Below are 20960 nucleotides of genomic sequence, written 5' to 3'. Positions count from 1 at the left end.
TCTACAGTAGAGTTCTCTGATATGCTGAATCTGATGGTGTGATTTTCATTAAGATTCTATGACTTTTAGGGGATGCTTATAATTCGAAGCCATAACTATTTGATTTGCGGAATTAAAAAAACCTTTATGAGCATAAATGTAATGGTTCATCCAAAAATGTTCCCATTGAAATGTAGATTTATGGGGTTTACTTTGTAATGTTATCAATAACTTTCAAATTATGAAACTCACCGTTCCATGGAGCTCAGTTCTCCTGATTTATTTTAGGGAAAATTAGCAAATAAGGCTCATAACGATTTAATAGCGTCTTTGAAAACTATTGATTTGTTTTAGAATATTCCCAGCATAGCTAGGGAAAGTGGAATATTGGACCAAAGGCTTCTTATGTTTTGTGTTTAGATTTATTTGGTGTTAGTGGGAGTATTTTGGAAAAAAACAATCCGCGAGCCTTACTTATAATTTGACTATACTTAAATTAAAAGGCTAACATCGAATAATACAAACGAATAAGACTAGTATTTTTTGAATATGTGTTAGATAAGAATTGTATTCTTGATCCTCGAAACAAACGTTGATGTTTCGATTAATTTATCCTTAATTATTCGTGATTATTGACGATTTTAGACATGGTGCCAGCAATATTTTGCCGAGGCCAAAAGTAACCAATAATTCTGATCGAGTGAGCCCCTTCGATAGTTTCTAAGAAAGCTTTTCCATTTGAATTCGATGAAAAAGCTTCTTGTACTTTTCTAGCCCTTTTTTAGATACATTTTGAGGTGATTGTTCCTCCTTATGCACTGGGATCCCCATTGAAAAATTTTTTATATTGGCCCCTTTAGCACAAAAACTTACGGCTACAAGTTACAAATTGATCAGAGAAAAAGGTTTTTTGGCTCGTTTACAGGCCCTTAACCCCCCCCCTTCCCACATAAAAATGTTGACGATCTTTTGACCAAGAAAATAATCCCTGAAAGTTTCACACCACTGGACTTCCAACGTCAAATATACTTGTCCCTTTTTTTCTACTATAAAATCTATGTGTAAACAATATAAATCCCATAATCTACTGGCCTTGACCCAGGGGCTCTGGGAGCTATATCGTCCTTGGATATATATATATATATATATATATATATATATATATATATATATATATATATATATATATATATATATATATATATATATATATATATATATATATATATATATAGTGATTTTGGTAAACTTAAAAAAAAAGCTTGGGGATTGAGTTGAAACTTCCAAGGAGTGTTGGATGTCAATTGCACCGTATTGTGAGTTAAGGGAGGGAGCAAAGGTAAACCAGAGTATTCTATGTGTATCCAGTAAGCGAAGTAAAAAGACTGTAATCACTTTTTTTTAACATTAAATAAAAAACATGTTTTTTTAACTGAAAATAAGGAGCGACACTGAAACTTAAAACGAACAGAAATTATTACGTTTAAAAGGGGTTTGCCCTTTCCTCAATACTTCACTCTTTGTGCTAATATCTAATTTTTTTGGTAGCTATTTAAGAATGATTCCTGAACTACAAATGTAGTTTAATTTAAATAATAATTTCCGTTTAGAGTTCTAACAAAAACTTTAGCGTAAAAACTCTCTTATACGTAATAATTTATGTTTGTTTTAAGTTTGAATGTTGCTCCTTACCTTAAGTCCCAAAAACGTTCTTTCTATCTAATTTCTGATCGTTCTTAAAAATGTTGGAAAATCTGGCTCCCCGGAAAAATCTCTCGCTCTACGAAAGTTTTGCATGGAAAGATCATCCCAAGTAACCACCCTCCTCCAGAAAAATAGCCCCTCAAAAACGTCCGTATACTTTCCAATAACCAATACTATATATAAACAATGGGATAAGTCCATAGCTTTTAGCCCTTCCCTGGCGACTTTGGGGGGTCAAGTCATCCTCAAAAACATAGTTATTAGATTTTTCCACTATGCTTAAAAAATGGATATCTCGAAGTTTTGATCGGGTGACTTTGTGGAAAATACAAGCAAGGGAGGGGGGCTAACTGCCCTCCAATATTGTCAGTCACTGAAAAAGGGCACTAGAACTTTTGATGTCCGACCCAATGAGCCTTCGTTCGATCCTCTACGATCACTGGTTCGATACGATCACCCCTGGGGAAAAAAGAAAAAAACAACAAACAAACAAATAAACACGCACCCGTGATCTTTCTTCCGGCAAAAAATGCAAAAATTCCACATTTTTGTACATAGGGTCTTGAAACCTCTACAGTTTGTTCTCTAGTGTGCTGAATCTGATGGTGTCATCTCCATCAGGATCAGTTGAAGTTTTGGGGGTGCTTCCTCACTTTTTTCAAAAATTGGCCAAATTTTCTCGTGCTCGTAATTAACAGAGCCGCATCACTCCTTACTTTCAGTTCTTAACCACGAACTGTTTGACTTAAATCACCTTGTGATGTTGCTCTATAGTCACATAATTAACAGAAAGACAGACTCTATGTCAAAACCAAACAAATATAAAATTGAAAGAAATCCTTGTTCGAAATGTTAATTTAAATAACATGGCGTTGAAGTTTAAGTCAGAACCAAGCGAATCTAAAATTGACAGGGCTACAGCCTCCCTACCCGAATAGTTAGCTACACGCTAGACATATAATCCATTGGCCATGAGGATAAGCTTTCGAGTACTCGTGTCGTTTGTTATTATCTCAGCCAGATTCGCCTCTAAACGAGATCCCTGAGAAATATACGAAAGGTAAACAAGAAGGATAAGTAGAAACACAGGACGACGCCCCACCCCCAGACCCATAAAACTTCCTGGCTGAAGAGCCCTGAAACAGAGATTAGAACCGGTGCCAAGAACTGTATAGTCCAGTGTCGTACTTTTGTTTTCTATTATTCCAAATAACGTCTGAAGTACCTTTTGAGGGGCGTATCTTTTTTTTTAAGTTGAACTCTATCTTAGAATCAAGAAAGTTTCTTGAAACTTTCTTTAGAAAGTTTCAGAGAGAAATTTTCCTCAGAATCATGAAAGTCTGCTCTAAATCAAAATCAGAAACAGAACTCCTTATTTTGAATAAGCAAGCAAATTATTTTTCTAAGCCTTATTTTACCCTCCTGTGATCATTCAACCCCTCCCCTGCCCCAAAAACCATGAAAAAAAGAATTGAAAGCAATAAAATAGAAAAATAATCTTTTTTCTAGGTGGAAGAGCACGAAAATTTTTAGCCATCTGATGTTCCCCCAAACTACACAATAGCCCACCATCCCCTTCATAATAGCTGATTTATAATTATGGAATTTATTTGCTTTTTTCTGTGTCTCAAATTACATTTTCCTTTAAATTTTACATTTTCCAGGATTCAAGGCAGAATCGCTGCGAAAAATTTTCCGGGGTATTTTTTTCGTAAGAATTTTCCACAGGGTGTTTTCCAAGCGGAATATTCCGGATGGTGAACATGCGAGACCCCTAGCTTTTTATTTGTTTTTGTGATTAAATTCTGTATTATCCATAATTAAAAAAAGAACAATTTTCTAGTCTTTGTGATGATTTCAGATCAAGTTACTCAAAGATTTACGCGGCCCTATTTGAATGCATCCCAGTACCTGAGTATATCTGGATCAGTATCTCCACAAGCGTCTACTCCAAGTCCTCGGCCCCCAATTCCTGCCCGACCAGTCCCTCGAGCAGCAAGTCCGATGTATTATAATCAGCCATCAGAGCGAAGAGAGTTCTGTACTGCCGTTAAGACTGGTTTGTTGATTATAAGCTGTTCCATGATCCCTGAATCTTTGTCTTTTATTTAGCAATAGGCTATATCAAATGATTTTTATACACTATAATTAGCTATTTATTAACTGAATTAAAATGCCTTAATCACAATAGCAAATCATACCTAAAGCTACTATACCTCCTTGAAACACTATTGGTGAGCTCTCTATGGTTTTCTGGGAGAAATATTCAGCAGCCTAATCCAGCTGGATTTGTAAAGTAAGGATTTGACTAAATAAGATGTTTGGCTGTCCTATTTTAAAATATGATTGAAAAATAAGAATTCAAAGTAAAACGGTATTAAAAATAACCTTGATCTAAAACTTTACCTTTATTCTTCAAGTTCTAAATGTGCTAGGTAGGTTTTACGCATTAGAAATTATATTACATTCTTATTTTTAGTATATTTTTCAAATAATCTATTATTGCAATATATATGTCACGTTTATTTTAAAACTAGAGTAACTTCACTACCCATGTCGATTCAAATCGGATACACTCAAATCAGTTACTATTGCATTTTCGAGTTAATGGATTTTCGAGTTTCGGTAATTGAAATAGTCTACATGATAATCGTATACGAAAAGTTGATCCGAAATTCCAGCCGTGAGTTTTAAATTATGAATTTAAAGTGGTATAAGCAGTGTATTATTGGTGCTATTGGTGCTAATTTCATTTTTTTTTTTTTTTTTTTTTTTTTTTTTTTTTTTTTTTTTTTTTTTTTTTTTTTTTTTTTTTTTTTTTTAGTGCTAAGATCTTACGTCTCTGGTTTTACATCCTTATTCGTTAATTTTACATGGAATCACCCTGTTTAAAATTTTAGTGGGGTAAAACTGCAACAAAAGGTCAAGTAGCGTAACAAAAACGGAAGGGTCCAAGGGAAGCAAAATGAATAAGTTTACCTTGTTCCGTGATATAAAAGCCAAACTTCTTTCAAAAGAATGTCAAGTTAATTCCAAATAAAAACTACAATAGATACACATAGCGAAGGTCTTCATTAAAATGCCCATTGTTAAGAATTAAGGTTTCTTGAATCGTACTTTTAAGGCTTAAGAGGCTATTGAAATTGGCTTCGTTTCTTCATAGCAAAGTCATGCTCCTGGTAGATACATGTTAAAACAAACGATTATGTTTTAAAGGCAGAACGATCAGATGTTTTGTTCGTAATCAATGTTCTCAGATTTTAGACTCTACTGATATCAGGGGCAGAACCAAGGGGGGACGTTGGGCATCAAATCTAAAATCAATGTCAAATATCAATATAACCATCTACCATTATTGTGGCTCGTTAGGTATCAAATGTAAAATCAATGTTAATTGTCAATTGAATAGAAAATTTTAAATTTTCGATGAACATGGATTTTATATGATATAACCATAATTTTTCAAATCCCTATTTAGGGGCTAAAACCAAGCAAAGAAGTAATTTAAAAGCTTTATTTAGTCTTGTGTTACGAAATTCCACTTGATTGTTTATGTATTTGAAGGAGATTCATTTCGTGAGCATGGATCACCTCCTTTGGCTCGATTCCAACAGATATTACCAGTTAGTCAAATCCCAAGCTCAGTTGCTTCAAGTTTTCCACTTGCTCATCATGGTAGCAGCAATACTGCTACTGCTCAACAGAGTTTCACGCATTCAGAAAATGCTCAATCAATGGAAGTTGCTCGGTAAGTTTTTGTTTAATTTTCAAGCATAACACAAGGTGGGAATGTGAGAAAAAACTATTTTTTTCGAAAAATAACAAGAAGCGATGTTAATTTTGAAACGACAATGTATCTTACATATGAATAGAGATTTCAATAACCTTAACCCCCTTTCCCCGATCTTAATGCTAAAGTGTCAGTATGATAAACATTAGCAAGCTGGACAATTTTTATTTTTTATTTAAAGTAACTGCAACTAAATGACAATTTTAGTTTGACATTTTCAAATATAAGTGAAAAAAAAATTCTCAAACCAGTTTGAAAACAAAATGTAACAGAAAGTTTGTAAGTCTATACCAACTCTGACTCCTAGCTGCGCGAAGTTGTACTCATGAATCTTGAGTTTTACTGCTTTCACTATTCCTGTTGTTATATGAAAAGATGAAACCCCCATGAATTAATCCGGAGAGGGATAATTTTGGGCTTGGGAAATTTATAAAAGAAAGAAACGTGACAGAGTAGGTTAAATTATGGAAAATATTTCTAAAATTTCTGGAATCAAATTCACTTTCCAGTTTTCCAAAGGCTTTCTGGTGGGAAAGCTTTCAGAGAGGGGATGAGATGCACTCCTTATATATTCCTATACATAATATTATGAAAGGTCAAGTGAATCAATTTAGTCAAATTAAGCTTTAAAGGAAATATCTATATTAGCCGTTTACCTTAATTGGATTATGTGACTTTTTGGAACGTGTGTACCAGCGTCTGGAATAACTTTTTCAGAAGCTGAGAAGTTCAATATATGGTGTTTTGATACTTTTAAATCTATTGGCTATCTCGGAATTTTCAATAGATAGCAATTTGGTTCTCCTCTTTGGGGAAACTTGTAGGGGAAACAAAATGGCAGGTCCTGTTACTAGTAGTAAGGCCATAGGCACTTTAATCTGCCAGTACCTCCTTTGAGTCCCCTTTCGGACACTGTTTTTAAAGCTTTTTTCAAGATGCAGATGCAGGTTATGTCATAGGAAATGTTCCTAAGAGACGCAGGTATTAATTACGTAATAGAGAATGTTTTCTGAATGAAGCATGTGTTAATTGCATAATAGGGGTTCTTAGAAAAACCGTCAGGGGGCCACCAAGTCATGCTTTCTATGGTTGTTTATTTCTTAAAAACACCCGAGGGCCACGGTTTGTTCTCTTCAGGATTTAATTGGTTGCTCTTTAAAAAACCTACGAGGGCCCGAACCAAATTAGGATTTCTTTGGTTGTTATGTACTAGGGTTTGATTACTTTTGGTTGTTACATAATAGGATTTGTTTACTTTTGGATGTTACGTAATTGGGCATATTAGAGTCCACTAGTCAAGCATAATAATTTTTTAAAGATATTTTTCTCCAAAACCCTTTTCAATACGTTTCAAGAAATTTCAACACGTTCTTTAAGACGTTTTTCTTCAAGATGTTTTTGGATGACGTATCAACATTTTTAAGATATTTTTCTTCAAGACGTTTTTCAAGACGTTTCAAAGTTTTTGAGACATTTTTTGAATACGTTTTTCATCAAGACATTTATCGAGACGTTTCAAGACGTTATTAAAGGTATACTTGTTCTTAAATTTTAGTTCTTAAAGGTAAACTTGCTCTTAAATGAAATTTGTAAACGAAATACCAAACAAAAATAAAATCTTTTTCTGTTATTTTTTATTTATGTTGCTAGAATATAAAGTCAATTTCAAATTACTGAAACCAAATGTATGATAAGAATGAAGATGCTAATGTGGCATTTATTGTGACCATAAGACCTCTGAAATATGATAGCATTGAATGACAATAAGTGCAAATTGCGTAGTCATGGGAACACATGACCGGTCGAATCTGGAAATCTTAATTATCTTTTCTCAAATTTTAGAAAACTGTTGCCGTGTTTGAAATCAAAGGGTACATTTATAAATTTTAACTCAAAAATAGGTTACAAAGTGTAAAATGTATCTAGCTGATCATTGTTGACTGGGCTCGTATCCTATGTCCAGTTTCACTTTTAAATTACAACGGGTATGAACAAGTACCCGTTGCAGTCACCTTTTAAAGTTTGTCTTTTTGTCACAATTCTCTAAGAAAGGCAGCTCAAACCCAAGGGTCATTGAATTTAAATGAGAAGAATCTTATATGAACTTTATGGTTTTTGCATAAAGAGCGAGGGCTGAGGAAGGGGCCTTACCTTAGATCTTAGATCCTCCTGTGCCCCAGAGGTGTCCAGGGCATCTAAAGGCAGCCAATGGTCATCCCTCATGTGCTATGAAGCAAGAATATCTTCCCACGTTGGTTGAAGGGAAGCATTTGTGAAGAGCAGAGATATATTTTTATTTTTTATTTGTTTCCCAAGGGTGATCTTATTGAACCAATGATCCTACCAAATTTGAAGAGGGCTCATTTGACCGAAGATTACAATTTCTAGTACCCTTTTAAAGTAGTAAAAAGGAGTAGGCCTATGCTATGGCAAAGTAGCAGCAGTGAGGATACAGGCACTTTAAATGGCCAAGACCCCTTTGAATCCTGGTCCAGACACTGTTTTATGAAACCTCTTCAAGATACACATTCCTGTTATGTCATAGATAATATTTTCTAAGAGACGCAGGTGTTAATTACATCATAGGGAACACTTTACAAGCGAAACATGTGTTAATGACACAACAAGGGTTCTTTAAAAAACCTTCAGGGGGCCACCAAATATAGTTTCCAATGGTTGTTTGTTTTTCTTAAGAAATCCACGAGGGGCAAGGCTTGTTTTCTTCTGGAATTCATTGCTTTTTCTTTAAAAATCCTACAAGGGCTCCCACCAAATCAGGATTTCTTTGATTGTTGCGTAATAGGGTTTACATACTTTTTGTTGTTAGATAATGATTTTTGCAATTTCGAATGTTACGCAATAGGACGTAGTAGAGTCCACTAGTCAAGCAGGAAAGTTTATTCAAGATATTTTTCTTCAAGACGTTTTTCAAGACTTTTCAAGACATTCCATGACGTTTCTAAGACATTTTTCTTCAAGACATTTTTCAAGACGTTTCAAAACATTTCAAGGCGTTTTCTTACGACATTTTTCTTCAAGAAATATTTTTAAGACGTTTCAAGACGTTTTTTAAGGCATTTTTCTTCAAAATATTTTTCAGGATTTTTGTTGTTGTTACGTAATAGAGGAATGGTTATAAATGTTAAGGATTAAGCGATCTCATGTGACATGGTAGCTTTCAGGACATCGTGGGGAATCCCCGCTTCTAAGTGAGGCAGATTCACAGGTGGAACGTTACGTAAAGACGGTGAACACGTGGGATGTGACGCAGGCCTCCATGAATTGATAGATTTATTGGGGCTGACGTAATTTCATGTGACTAGGTAGATTTATTGGGAATTAAGTAATGGCAGCGAACACGTGGGGTTATATTTAACGGCGGTGCACAAACGGGTGGTGTATAATACTTTAATAGATTTTTTCTTCAGCATTTAATTTTTCTTCAGAATTTCATTGTTTCTTTCAAGGTATTTTTTTCTTCAGGATTTCGTTTTTCCTCAGAATTTAATTTTTTCTTTCAAGGCGTTTTTTTTTCTTCTAGGTTTCATTTTTTCAAGGCATTTTTTCTCAGGGAACCTAAATATTCCAAAGATTTCTGTCCGCCTTATAATTCGAAAGGGACTCCCCCTCAATGGAATGGATAGACAAATGGACTATGAAAGCCTTTCTAATATCTTGATTCTGTGAATGCTTTCAACATGATAGCCTACTGCACACAAGAAGAATCCCCTGTTCCCGCATACTAGAATGATTGAATGATTCACATGTTTCTAACCCTTTTGCCCTGAGCCTAAGAGCATCCCAATACTATTGATTTTCGTTTGGTTAGATACACCTACATGTTACAACATTGCTTAAGCAATGGGAAATGTTAGTAAAAGTGACTCATGCCACCATGGAAATACATGGCTGGCCCTTGGCACCCCTGTGATGGATATTATTATTATTATTATTACCAAGAAATTTTCCACACATTTATTCATAAAATTATGTTTAAAATCCGTTGATTTGTGTTTTTACAAGCCGACTTCAACCTCATAACCCCGTAAAGGCAATTCACGCCACGGTGGCAATGTGTCGCTGTCCCGTGACATACCTATGAAACGTTTTTTTATTACTAAGACATTTTTCAAATATTTCCTTGATAAAATTAAGCTTAATATCCATTGATTCGTGTTTTTACAAGCCAACCTAAACGTGATGCCCACCACGGCAATTCACGCCACCATGGCAATTTGTGACTGGACCATGGCATCCCTGTGATACGTATTATCATTACTAAGACATTTGTCAGATGTTTTACTGATAAAATTATGCTTAAAGTCCATTGATTTGTTTTTTTGCAAGCCCCCCTGCCCAACATGATACACCTTCTCAATTTAACATTCAAAAGTGCAAAAATCCTATTATTTAACAACCAAAAGTATGTAAACACTGTTACGTAACAACCAAAGAAATCCTGATTTGATGAGAGCCCTCGTAGGATTTTTAAAGAAAAACCAGTGAAATCCAGAAGAAAACAAGCCTCGGCCCTCGTGGGTTTCCTAAGAAAAACAAACGACCATTGGAAACTATATTTGGTGGCCCCCCTGAAGGTATTTCAAAGAACCCTTGTTACGTCATTAACACATGCTTCGATTATTAAACGATATTAAACGTTCCCTATAATTTAATTAACGCCTGCGTCTCTTAGAAAATATTATCTACGACATAACATGAACATTTATTTTGAAGAAGGCTTTATAAAATAGAGTCTGGACCGGGATTCGAAGGGGGTCTTGGCCATTTAAAGTGCCTATGTCCTCACTGCTGCTACTTTGCCGTGGCGTGATTCTTTTGACTACTTTAAAAGTGATTCTATTACTAGAAATTGTAATCCTCGTTCAAATGAACCTTCTTCAAATTTGGTAGGATCATTGGTTCAATGAAATCACCCTCGGGAAAAAAAACAATAAATAAAAATTTATCAGCGCCCTTCACAAATGCTTCCCTTCAACCAACGTGGGAAGATATTCTTGCTGCGGATCACATGAGGGATGACCGGTGGCTGCTTTTAGATGCCCTGGACACCTCTGGGGGCACAGGAGGATTTAAGATCTAAGGTGAGGCCGCTTCCTCAGCCCTAACTCTTTATGCAAAAATCATAAAGTTCATATAAGATTCTTCTCATCTAAATTCAATGACCCTTGGGTTTGAGCTGCCTTTCTTAGAGGATTGTGACAAAAAGGCAAACTTTAAAAGGTGACTGCAGCGGGTGTTTTTACATACCCGTTGCAACTTAAAGGTGAAACGGGACACAGGATACGAGACCAGTCAACAATGATCAGCTAGATTCATTTTACCCTTTGTGACCAATTTTTGAGTTAAAATTGAAAAATGTTCACCTTGATTTCGAATACGGCAACAGTTTTCTAAAATTTGAGTAAAAATAATGAAGATTTCGAGATTCAGCCGGTCATGTGTTCCCATTACTACGCAATTTGCACTTATTGTCATTCGATGCTATCATGCTTCAGAGGTCTTATGGTCACAATAAATGCCACATTAGCATCTTGATTCTTATCATACATTTGGTTTCAGTAATTTGAACTTGTCTTTATATTCTAGCAACATAAATAAAAAATAACAAAAAATGATTTTATTTTTGTTTGGTATTTCGTTTACAATTTTCAAGCTTTATTTAAGAACAGTTTTTTACACCTCAGGGTATTCGTGTTTTCTCTATCACTAACATTTGCATTAGCAAAGTCCTAAAGACTCGTTTTTGATTAGTTTGGTTACTTTTTGATAAAATAATAAGTTGCACAGACTTGGCTTGATTTAAAGGAGTTTTACAATTTTCTGAATAAGTTCTTCAAACAGTTCATGGTAACGAATCGTAAGTAAGAAGCGACCGGGATCAATAGTAACGAAACTCTAAAAAAACAAATTTTTGATACCGATAAATACATCAAAAGAATTGTATTTTTATGATGATTTTAACTATATGAGTTTAACCAAGTTTAGTTTTACCAATGAAAATTTACGAGCCTTCGAAATTTTTTTTTTCGAGAAAAGGGGAAAACACCCGCTAAAAGTCATAAAATCTTAAAGAAAATCACACCATCAGATTCAGTGTATCAGAAAATCCTACTGTTGAGGTTTCAGACTCCTATCTGCAAAAATATAGAATTCTGTATTTTTTTTACCAGAATAAAGATCAAGGATGCGTGTTTGTTTGTTGTTGTTATTTTATTTGTTTTTCCCTAACAGTGATCATATCGACCCAGTAGTCCTAAAATGTCGCAAAAAGGACTCATTCGAACGGAAATTAAAAGTTCTTGTACCCTGATTAGTGAATAAAAAGAATGAAAGGCAGCTAGGCCCTCTCCCACGCTAATTTTATCCCAAAGTCATCGGATCAAAATGTTGAGATAGCCATGGTGTTCAGCTTAGTCGAAACATCTAATAACTATGTCTTTGAGGACGACTTAATCTCCAAGAGTCCCCGGGGGAAGAGCTGCAAGCTATGAACTTTTCTCACTGTTTACGTGTAGTATTGGTTATTAGGAAGTTTACAGACGTTTTCAGCGGGATGTCTTCTTTTGAGGGGTCGGAGGGTTCGGGGGAGGAGGTTATGTGGAATGATCTTTCCATGGAGGAATTTTTCACGGAGGAAGAGAATTTTTCATGAAGGGATGCCGGTTTCCCCAGCATTATTTAAAAAACGATCAGAAATAAAATAAAGAAACAAGTTTTTTCAACTGAAAGTAAGGAGCAACATTAAAACTTAAAAAACAGAAATTGTTACCTATATGAGGGAGTTCACCGTCTTGTCAATATATTGCTGTTCACGCTAAAGTATTTTGATTACTCTCAGAATGGCTATGTATTCTAATTAAACGGCCTTTGTGATTCATGTGTCATTCTTAAAGAGTTGGAACGAAAGTCGAATTTTAACGTAAAGAGCGAGGCGTTAACGAGGCGGTGAACCCCCCTCATATACATAATAATTTGTGTTCGTTTTAAGTTTTATTTTGCTCCCTTCTTTCAGTTGAAAAAACTTTTTTTACTTAATATTTTTTTAAATATCACATATGTAATGCCAGAACTCCCGGCCATATATGGCTCAATGTTACCTAAACTGCATAGAACCACAGTTTTGCATACAATGGTAATTTACTACTTATTTAATTAGAGCAGTTTCAAATGGAGAAGGCACAAAATGGCAAGAATTTGCTTTTGTCTCTTACATTTTCAGGGTTAGATTAGAACAAATGGAGCGTCAATTAGCAAATCTTACCGGGCTGCTTCAATCTGCCTTTACCTCACAAGGTCATGGTGGTAATAGTGTGTCAATATCTCAGGACCACGAAGTCTATCATCCAGAAGAACATTTCAGTGTAATAAAATCAGGTAAGAAATATCTATATTAGTTGTCAGGTTTGATTCAAATCCCCCATTATAAGTATTAGAATAGCCAGTCCAACGGGAAAGTGGCCAAAGGAGTCCGTCTTTAACTGAATCACTAAAATTTGAAAATGTATGGTGGTTTTTATTGTATCTGTTGAGGGCAAGAGTTTACATTTGTCTACCTTATTGAAGGACGGTGGATAGGGTCAATGAAATCTGAGGGAAGTGAAACCTAGGGAAAGTCAGCACTCCGAAGCCTAGACATGCACTTCGTATTCCCTATACGCCGGAGAAAGTATCCATACAAACAAAATGATAAACAAATATTGTTTCTTTAATAGGTGAACTGTGAACTGGAAAAAGAGGACACTAAATTGAAATTAATGAAAAGAATATTGCTGTGGTGTTGTTCATCTAATACAGGGTTGCCAATTATGTGATACAAATACAAACAACTACTTTTATTTGAACAATTAATTGGAAAAGTGCCCAAAAGTATTCATATTCAAAATTAAATTCCGCCAATCCTCTTCAGTGGAGGAATTAATAATTTATACTATGTTCATGCTCACCAAAAAAGGTTTTTAACGTCTTGATACAACTTGCAATGAAGTACTTTGAAATAATTTTGTGCAGAAGAGTAAATCCCTAAGTTAAAAAACGACACCAAAAATCCGTCAAGTTGTTTTATCAAAAGTCTCTCCAGACCATTTACATGAAATTTACAAGAAAGGAAAAAGGTCCAACCATGGCTTGACTAGAATTTACATGTATAAATAAAAATAACAAGTATAAAGTCCAAGCTGAAGCAGTGACAATGTGCAGGCCCTGCAGAATGATCAGTGTCTTGGACTGTGAGATTCTATCAAATTGATAACATCTTTTTATATGAAAGTCTTTTTTCAGTTGTGCCCAAGGTGAAAGTACGTTCAGCTCTTATTCTAGCATTAAAACTTTTCTTGTGGGGAAATCAGAGTTTTTCATACTTTATTATATTAAAAAGCCTTCAACCTACCTTTATCTACTTAGGAGCTTTATTCGCGTTAATCTAGGTTATGCATAATTTTTCAGACTGATTGTGGAGCAAAATGAGGAGCAGCTCATGCTAAAAGTAAACAAGACGATCCTTTTTCTTTTTATTAGGTCTCTGCTCAGTCAAAATTGTTTTGAGTTTACTTTTTGAGGATTAGGATCCCTCACCCATGGAAAAAATTCCCTTCAGTCTTCATAGTTTTTGGTCTTTTAGCAACCATGTCACAAAGCATGGCAACTTATGCCCTATTTTATTTCCTTATTGCAAACCAAAGGTAATGGGTAGCTTATAAGATTAGGAACTGGCGTTGCTGTTGACAAAAAACTTCCAACGCTATCTAGCGATTGGCGACACTTTGCATTTTTACAAACTCTGTAATTATTTTTTTTGTCAGGAACTGAGATCAAACAATTATTACTATCCCAATTTCACCAATTAATTGAATTAAATTAACTATTCTTATCATCATGCTGTAAAAGCTCAAGTGTCGCCATACGCTAGATGGTGTTGATGGTTTTATCTGTCGACACTAGTGCGAGTTCCTACTCTTTTTAGTTACACATAGTCTTTGGAGCAAACTATTAACTTTAGCGTGTGATTTTATTCTTATTTTCTAGATAAATCTGTCTCCTTTGACAAGAAAATATCATACAATGATGAATCAAGAAAATCCATACTTTCTAACTCTTCTCGTCAAGTTTCATTTGAAGGTGAGTTTCTTTTTTGTTGCGTCAGTATGTTTAGATATTGCTTTTTTCAAGTGTCAAATTTGGATTTCTAAACATTCTTAAATTACGTTTTATCCTTACTACAATGTTAAGAATGGCTGTGTATTGGTTTCACATTCCGGGTGCACATTTAGTCTTCAAGTCTAGATTCTTAGTCAACGGAAATATCCAATATATTTTTTTCTGTTTTTATTTTTTGTCAGATTAGTTTACTGCTGGGCAATCCGGTTTGCTTGGAGGAGGGTGAGGCAATAATAAAGTTTACCCATGAAAGGTATGAGGACATTAAGCCTGAATTTCCCGGAATTATCCTGCAATCCAGATCTTTTTTCTAATCTATCTTCTATTTTCTAAATTTAGCTGTTAGCGAAAGAAGAAATAGTGGAAAATGCTTTCCCAGACCCGTAAACACATTACCTGCCTTTCTAGTTTCTTGTTTAGGTATGATAAAACATTATAACTACTTTTTATCATAAATTTATGCATTAATTGTTGCTAATTTCGAATAGAGATCTTTCAAAATCAAAAGGCTATAATCATTAAAGTTGCATTTAAGGATTCGATATGATTAGCACGGCAAAAAAAAAAAGATTTGACAGGTCTCTCTGACAGTCCCTCTCAGGTTAAAATACGAATTTTTATATTTTTGCAAGAAGAAGCATAAGACTTTCCCTGTGAGTAGATTTTTATGCATTTATTGTAGTACTGAAACTCTGCTTTTTGAAAGTTTCAGTTTTCACTGACCATGACTCATTACCATGGTAATGCCTCATTACCATGTTGGCTTTTATGTATAGAGCAAGTTTTGATTTTCACCTCAACAAAATGATTTTTTATAATCTAGGTAAGATCCCAAAAATTTTATCCTAGAGATAAGTAAAAGTCGAATTTTTAAGTAAGTACTTCCTTTTCTCACTTAAGGTCAATCTCCTAGGTTGAAAGCTAATTCTATTAAGATAGCATTGAAATACGTACCGAGATTTCCTCCTTTCTCATTGGCTTAATTGCTCTCTTGAGGGTTGTACCAGAATATTTAAACTCTGTTGATTTAATTGAGATATTACGACCGGATTTAAAGGGAATTTAAATTTTTCACATGTCTAATTGGTAACAGCTGACCATTGGAATTTGGTTGGTTACAAGTCAGATAACAGTTTAGCATTTGAATTTTCACAATGGGCAGAAAAAAAACGAGAACAAATAAGGGACAGGAAAACCTGAGACATTGGTAAGTTCTATCTCAACGTTATAGTAGAATATATTACTTTTATTCATTTACAAGTAACATTTTCAAACAGTTCGTGGTAACAAACTGCAGTAAGGAGCTACCAGGCTCACTAGTAACCAAAACTCTAAAAACCGATGTTTTGGTACAAACAGTTACATCAAAAGAATTGCATTTTAATGCTGATTTTAAATATATAAGTTTCATCAAGTTTAGTCTTACCGGTCAAAGGTTACGAGCCTGAGAAACTGCGCCTTATTTTAGAAAACAGGCGGAAATACCCTCTAAAAGTCACAGAATCTTAACAAAATCACACCATCAGAGTCTGCGTATCCGAGAACCCTGCTGTAGAAGTTTCAAGCCCCTATCATAAAAAAGGTGGAATTTTGTATTTTTGCCAGAAGACAGAAAACGGGTGCGTATTTTTTAGTTTTGTTGTTGTTCTTTTTTCCTCAGGGGTGTTCGTATCGACCTAGGTGTCCTAGTATGTCACAAGAGGGTTCATTCTAACGTAAATTAAAAGTTCTAGTGTACTTTTTAAGTGCCCAAAAAATTGGAGGGCACCGAGGCCCCCTCCAACGCACATTTTTCTCCAAGGTCACCGGATCAAAATTTTTAGATAGCCATTCTGTTTAACTTAGTCAAAAACCTAAAAACTATGTCTTTGTGGATGACTAAATCCACCACAGTTCCCGGGGGAGGGGTGGCAACTTATAAACTTTGACCATTGTTTACACATAGTAGTTGTTAATTATGAAGTGTACAGACGTTTTCAGGGGGACTTTTTTGTGTTGGGGTTAGGGTTAGTCGGGGGGGGGGGGCAGGTTACGTGGGAGGATCTTTCCATGGAACAATTTTTCATAAGGGAAGAGAATTTCCATGAAGGGGTCGCAGGACTTTCTAGCATCATTTTAAAAAAGACAATGAGATTTTTTTTTACTGGAAGTAATGATAAACATTAAAACTTAGAAACGAACATAAAATATTACTTATATAAGGGGGTTCGTCTCTTCCACAATACTTTGCTCTTTACGCTAAAGTATTTTTAGTAACTCTAACTAGTTATTCTACGGCCTTTGTGATTCAAGGGTCATTCTGAAAGATTTGGGACAAAATTCAAGCTTTAGTGTAAGAACGAGGGATTGACGAGGGGGCAAACCCCCTCATATACGTAATATAAATACACAAATATATATGTTCGTTACATAAGTTAATTCGTAAGGTACGTATGTTTGTTACTAACAAAAACGTTTGTAAAAAAAATAAAACAAATCTAGTTGTCTTTTTAAGTAACCAAAAATCGGGAGGTAACTAGGCCTCCTCTCCCATCCCCCTTTTTTAGCAAAATCGTCCGATCAAAACTATGAGAAAGCCATTTAGCTTGTAATTAACATAAAAATTGCTTCTCCAGACTAAACATCCATATGATATATGGGTACATTATTGCAAAATATATCGTGCGAAGAATACTTTCCGGCAGAATATGCTTCAATCTTTTGACGATGCCAACTCCACGTGCAACTTTGGTGGAGATAATGCCGATATGATGCTTCTACGATAGATTAGAAGCATTATGGAAACCGAGGTACCGCAGTGATATAACTTGTAAAATAGGCTTTTCATCAAATAGAACTTTACTACTTACATCAACAGAATCACCCACTCTACAGAATGTCAGTAAAAAATTTTCTTTACATTCACACACAGCAAACTTACACTTGTAAACATCTCTAATCTTTTGAGAGTAATACGAGCTTTTGCTATCAAATTATCTGCGGATTTTGGAAATTTTGTTAGCAATAATGTCAGTAATATATGTATCCTTTAGATAAACGCGCATCATGTTCACGTAAACTAAATAAAGTAAAGGACCCAGCACAGACATTTTGCTATTTATAATGTTAGATATTGTCGTATGAGTGTCTACACCAGGAAACTACTTTACCCCATGAAATACAAGGCTATCAAGCATGGACTCTTGATCATAATTATCAAGCTTTTTTTCTATTCGACCAATTTTCTCCTCCAAATTTTCAATTTGGTGATAGACTACCTAGTAGAGCCTGCTCAATTTTTGCAAACTTTGGATTAAACTCGAGCGTGATTGAATCATAAACCTGGCTGATTATCAGTTCAGTACCTTCTTTGTTCAATTAATTTGGGTCATTGAACTTTTCAGTAACTGAAAGTAAATGAAAGTAAGGAGCAGCATTAAAACTTAAAACGAACAGAAATTACTCCGTATATGCAAGGGGCTTTTCCTCCTCAACGCCCCGCTCTTTACGCTAAAGTTTGACTCTTCTCTTAACTCTATTTTAAAACAGTAAGAAACTTTAGCGTAAAGATCGGGGCGTTGAGGAGGAAAAACTCCTTTCATATACGGAGTAATTTCTGTTCGTTTTAAGTTTTCTTGTTGCTCCTTACTTTCATTTAAAAAAACTTGCTTTTTTTATTTAATTTCTGGACGTTTTTGAATTAATGCATGTTTTGATCTTGGCTCTCCGCACATAAATAATTAAAACGAAATTTGCATATTAATTAATTGCAATTAATCAAAAGATTTTGAGAAAAAGGAGCGAGGGATTAGGCCTAGTTGCCCTCCAAGTTTTGATTGATTAAAAAAACAACTAGAACTTTTTTTTTACAAACGTCTTCATTGGTAAAAAATATACGTAACTTACGAATTAACTTACGTAACGAACTTCTATATTAGTATGTTTTTATTACGTATATTAGGGGGTTAAACCCTGGTCGATACCTCGCTCTTTACACTAAATCTTAGATTTTGTCCCAATTCCTTAAGAATGACCTCTGAATCACAAAGGTCGTAGAATAAATAGTTGAAATTACTAAAAATACTTGTAGCGTAAAGAGTGAGGTATAACGAGAAGGTAAACCCCTCATATGCGTAATAAGTTTTGTTCGTTTAAGTTTTAATGCTGCTCCTTACTTTCAGTAGAAAAAAACTTCATATTTATTTTTTCGTTGTTTTTTCAAATAATGCTAGAAAATCCTGCGTCCTTCATTAAAATTCTCTTCCCCCATGAGAAGTTTCTCCATGGAAATATCCTCCCAAGTAACCCCTCCCCCTCAAATCTCCCCCCTAAACAAAAAAAAATCTCCCTGAAAACATCTGTACACTTCCCAGTAACCATTACTATATGCAAACACAGGTCAAAGTTTGTGACTTGCAGCCCCTCCCACGGTGACTGCGGGGGAGTGAGTCGTCCCTAAAGACATAGTCATTAGGTTTTTCGACTATGGTGAATAAAATGGCTATCTCATAATTTTGATCCGGAGACTTTTGGGAAAAAATGAGCGTGGGAGGGGGCCTAGGTGCCCTCCAATTTTTTTGTTCACTTAAAAAGGGCACTAGAACTTTTAATTTCCGTTGGAATGAGCCTTTTTGTGACATTCTAGGACCACTCAGTCGATAAGATCACCCCAGAGAAAAAAAAACAAATAAACACGCATCCGTGATCTGTCTTCTGGCAAAAAAAAATGCGAAATTCCACATATTTGTAGATAGGAGCTTGAAACTTCTACAATAAGGTAACGGGAACAATAAGGTAACAATAAGGTTCTACGTTAAGATTCTATGACTTTTACGGGGTGTTTTCCCCTATTTTCTAAAATGAGGCAAATTTTCTCAGGCTCATAACTTTCGATGGGTAATTGGTCTTGATGAAACTTATATATTTAAAATCAACAATAAAATGCGATTCTTTTGATGTAACTATTGGTATCAAAATTCCATGTTATAGAGTTTTGGTTGCTATTGAGCCGGGTCGCTTCTTACTACAGTTCGTTACCACGAACTGTTTGATTGGTTATATTTTCCAGCAGATGACTTTTTATTTTCTCCAGCTGGGCTTCAGTTGTAGCTAATTGTTCGTAAATCGGGGCGATACTTGAAGACACTGAGTTAGACCATAATTTTTCTCTTGCTTTCAGGGCTTAAAAGGTCTTAGAAAAAGTTTCGTAAATTTATGTGGTATTAACAAGTTTTTGTGGCACTTTGTGCTTACGAAGTGACATATAGTGACCATAAATTCTGTCGGTCTGTCTGTCTGTCTTTCCCTGTTTTACTAGTTTAGGCACTTCCAGATAAGCTAGGACGATGAGATTTGGCAGGCGTATCAGGAACCAGACTAGATTAAATTAGAAATAGTAGTTTCCCCAATTTGATCATCTGGGGGAGTGGGGAGGAGGTTAATTCGAAAAAAAAGACCGGGATGAAACTTGGTGGTAAAAATGAGCACAAATCCTAGATACGTGATTGACATATTCGGAACGGGTCCGCTCTCTTTGGAGAAGTTGGGGGGAGGGTTAATTCTGAAAAATGAGAAAAATCAGTACCAGACAAGATTAAATTAGAAATATTCATTTATCCGATTCGACCGTCAGTGGGGGGGCGGGAGTGGAGTGACGGTTAATTCGTAAAAATGAGATGTTTTTAAGTTACGAAGGAGTGATCGAATCTTAATGAAATCTCATATTTAGAAGGATCTTGCAACTCAGATCTTTCATTTTAGATATGGCTCAATCCAGTTTCATTTGGGAGAGTTGTGGGGGGGGGTATCAGAAATCTTGGAAAACGCTCAGAGTGGAGAGGTCAGGATGAAATTTGGTGGCAAGAATAAGCACACATCCAAGATACGTGACTGACATAACTGGACCGGATCCGCACTCTTTGGGAGAGTTGGGGGGGGGGGGGGGGGTAATTTGGAAAAATTAAAAATGAGGTATTTGTAATTTATGGACGGGTAATCAGATCTTAATGAAACTTGATATTTAGAAGGATCTTGTGCTTCAGCACTCTTATTACAAATCCCAACCAGATCCGGTGAGAGTAGGCGGAGGTGAAGGGGGAAACCGAAAATCTTGGAAAATGATTAGATTGAAGAGATCGGGATGAAACTTGGTGAGTAGAATAAGCAAATATCGCAGATATGTGATTGACGTAACCGGACTGGATTCGCTCTCTTTGGGGGAGTTGGGGGAGGGAGGGTTAACTCTGAAAAATTAGAAAAAATGAGGTATTTTTAACTTAGGAAAGAGTCATCAGATATCAATAAAATTTAATGTTTGGAAGGATATCGTGTCTCA

The 20960-nt window shown here is 35.3% G+C and overlaps 1 protein-coding gene across 6 annotated transcripts in view; it reads left to right on the top strand.

Moving 5' to 3' along the window:
* LOC136026415 (coiled-coil domain-containing protein CG32809-like) overlaps positions 1-20960 on the top strand; it is a 330704-nt gene that overhangs the window by 198860 nt on the left and 110884 nt on the right. For 4 of the 6 annotated variants that reach the window (XR_010617288.1, XM_065703006.1, XM_065702989.1 and 1 more), the window contains exons 7-10: positions 3545-3742; positions 5248-5431; positions 12714-12868; positions 14516-14608. Coding sequence is in view for 5 of the 6 variants with exons in the window: in XM_065703006.1 (XP_065559078.1) it covers positions 3545-3742; positions 5248-5431; positions 12714-12868; positions 14516-14608 (630 nt within the window). In the remaining variant the exon portion in view is untranslated. The remainder of the gene's footprint in view (positions 1-3544; positions 3743-5247; positions 5432-12713; positions 12869-14515; positions 14609-20960) is intronic. The other 2 variants (XM_065702997.1, XM_065703014.1) reach the window with 1 other exon arrangement.

The sequence above is a fragment of the Artemia franciscana genome, chromosome 1 (assembly GCF_032884065.1).
Source record: "Artemia franciscana chromosome 1, ASM3288406v1, whole genome shotgun sequence".
Classification (NCBI taxonomy): Eukaryota; Metazoa; Arthropoda; class Branchiopoda; order Anostraca; family Artemiidae; genus Artemia; species Artemia franciscana.
This window is presented reverse-complemented; position numbering and strand designations above follow the sequence as displayed.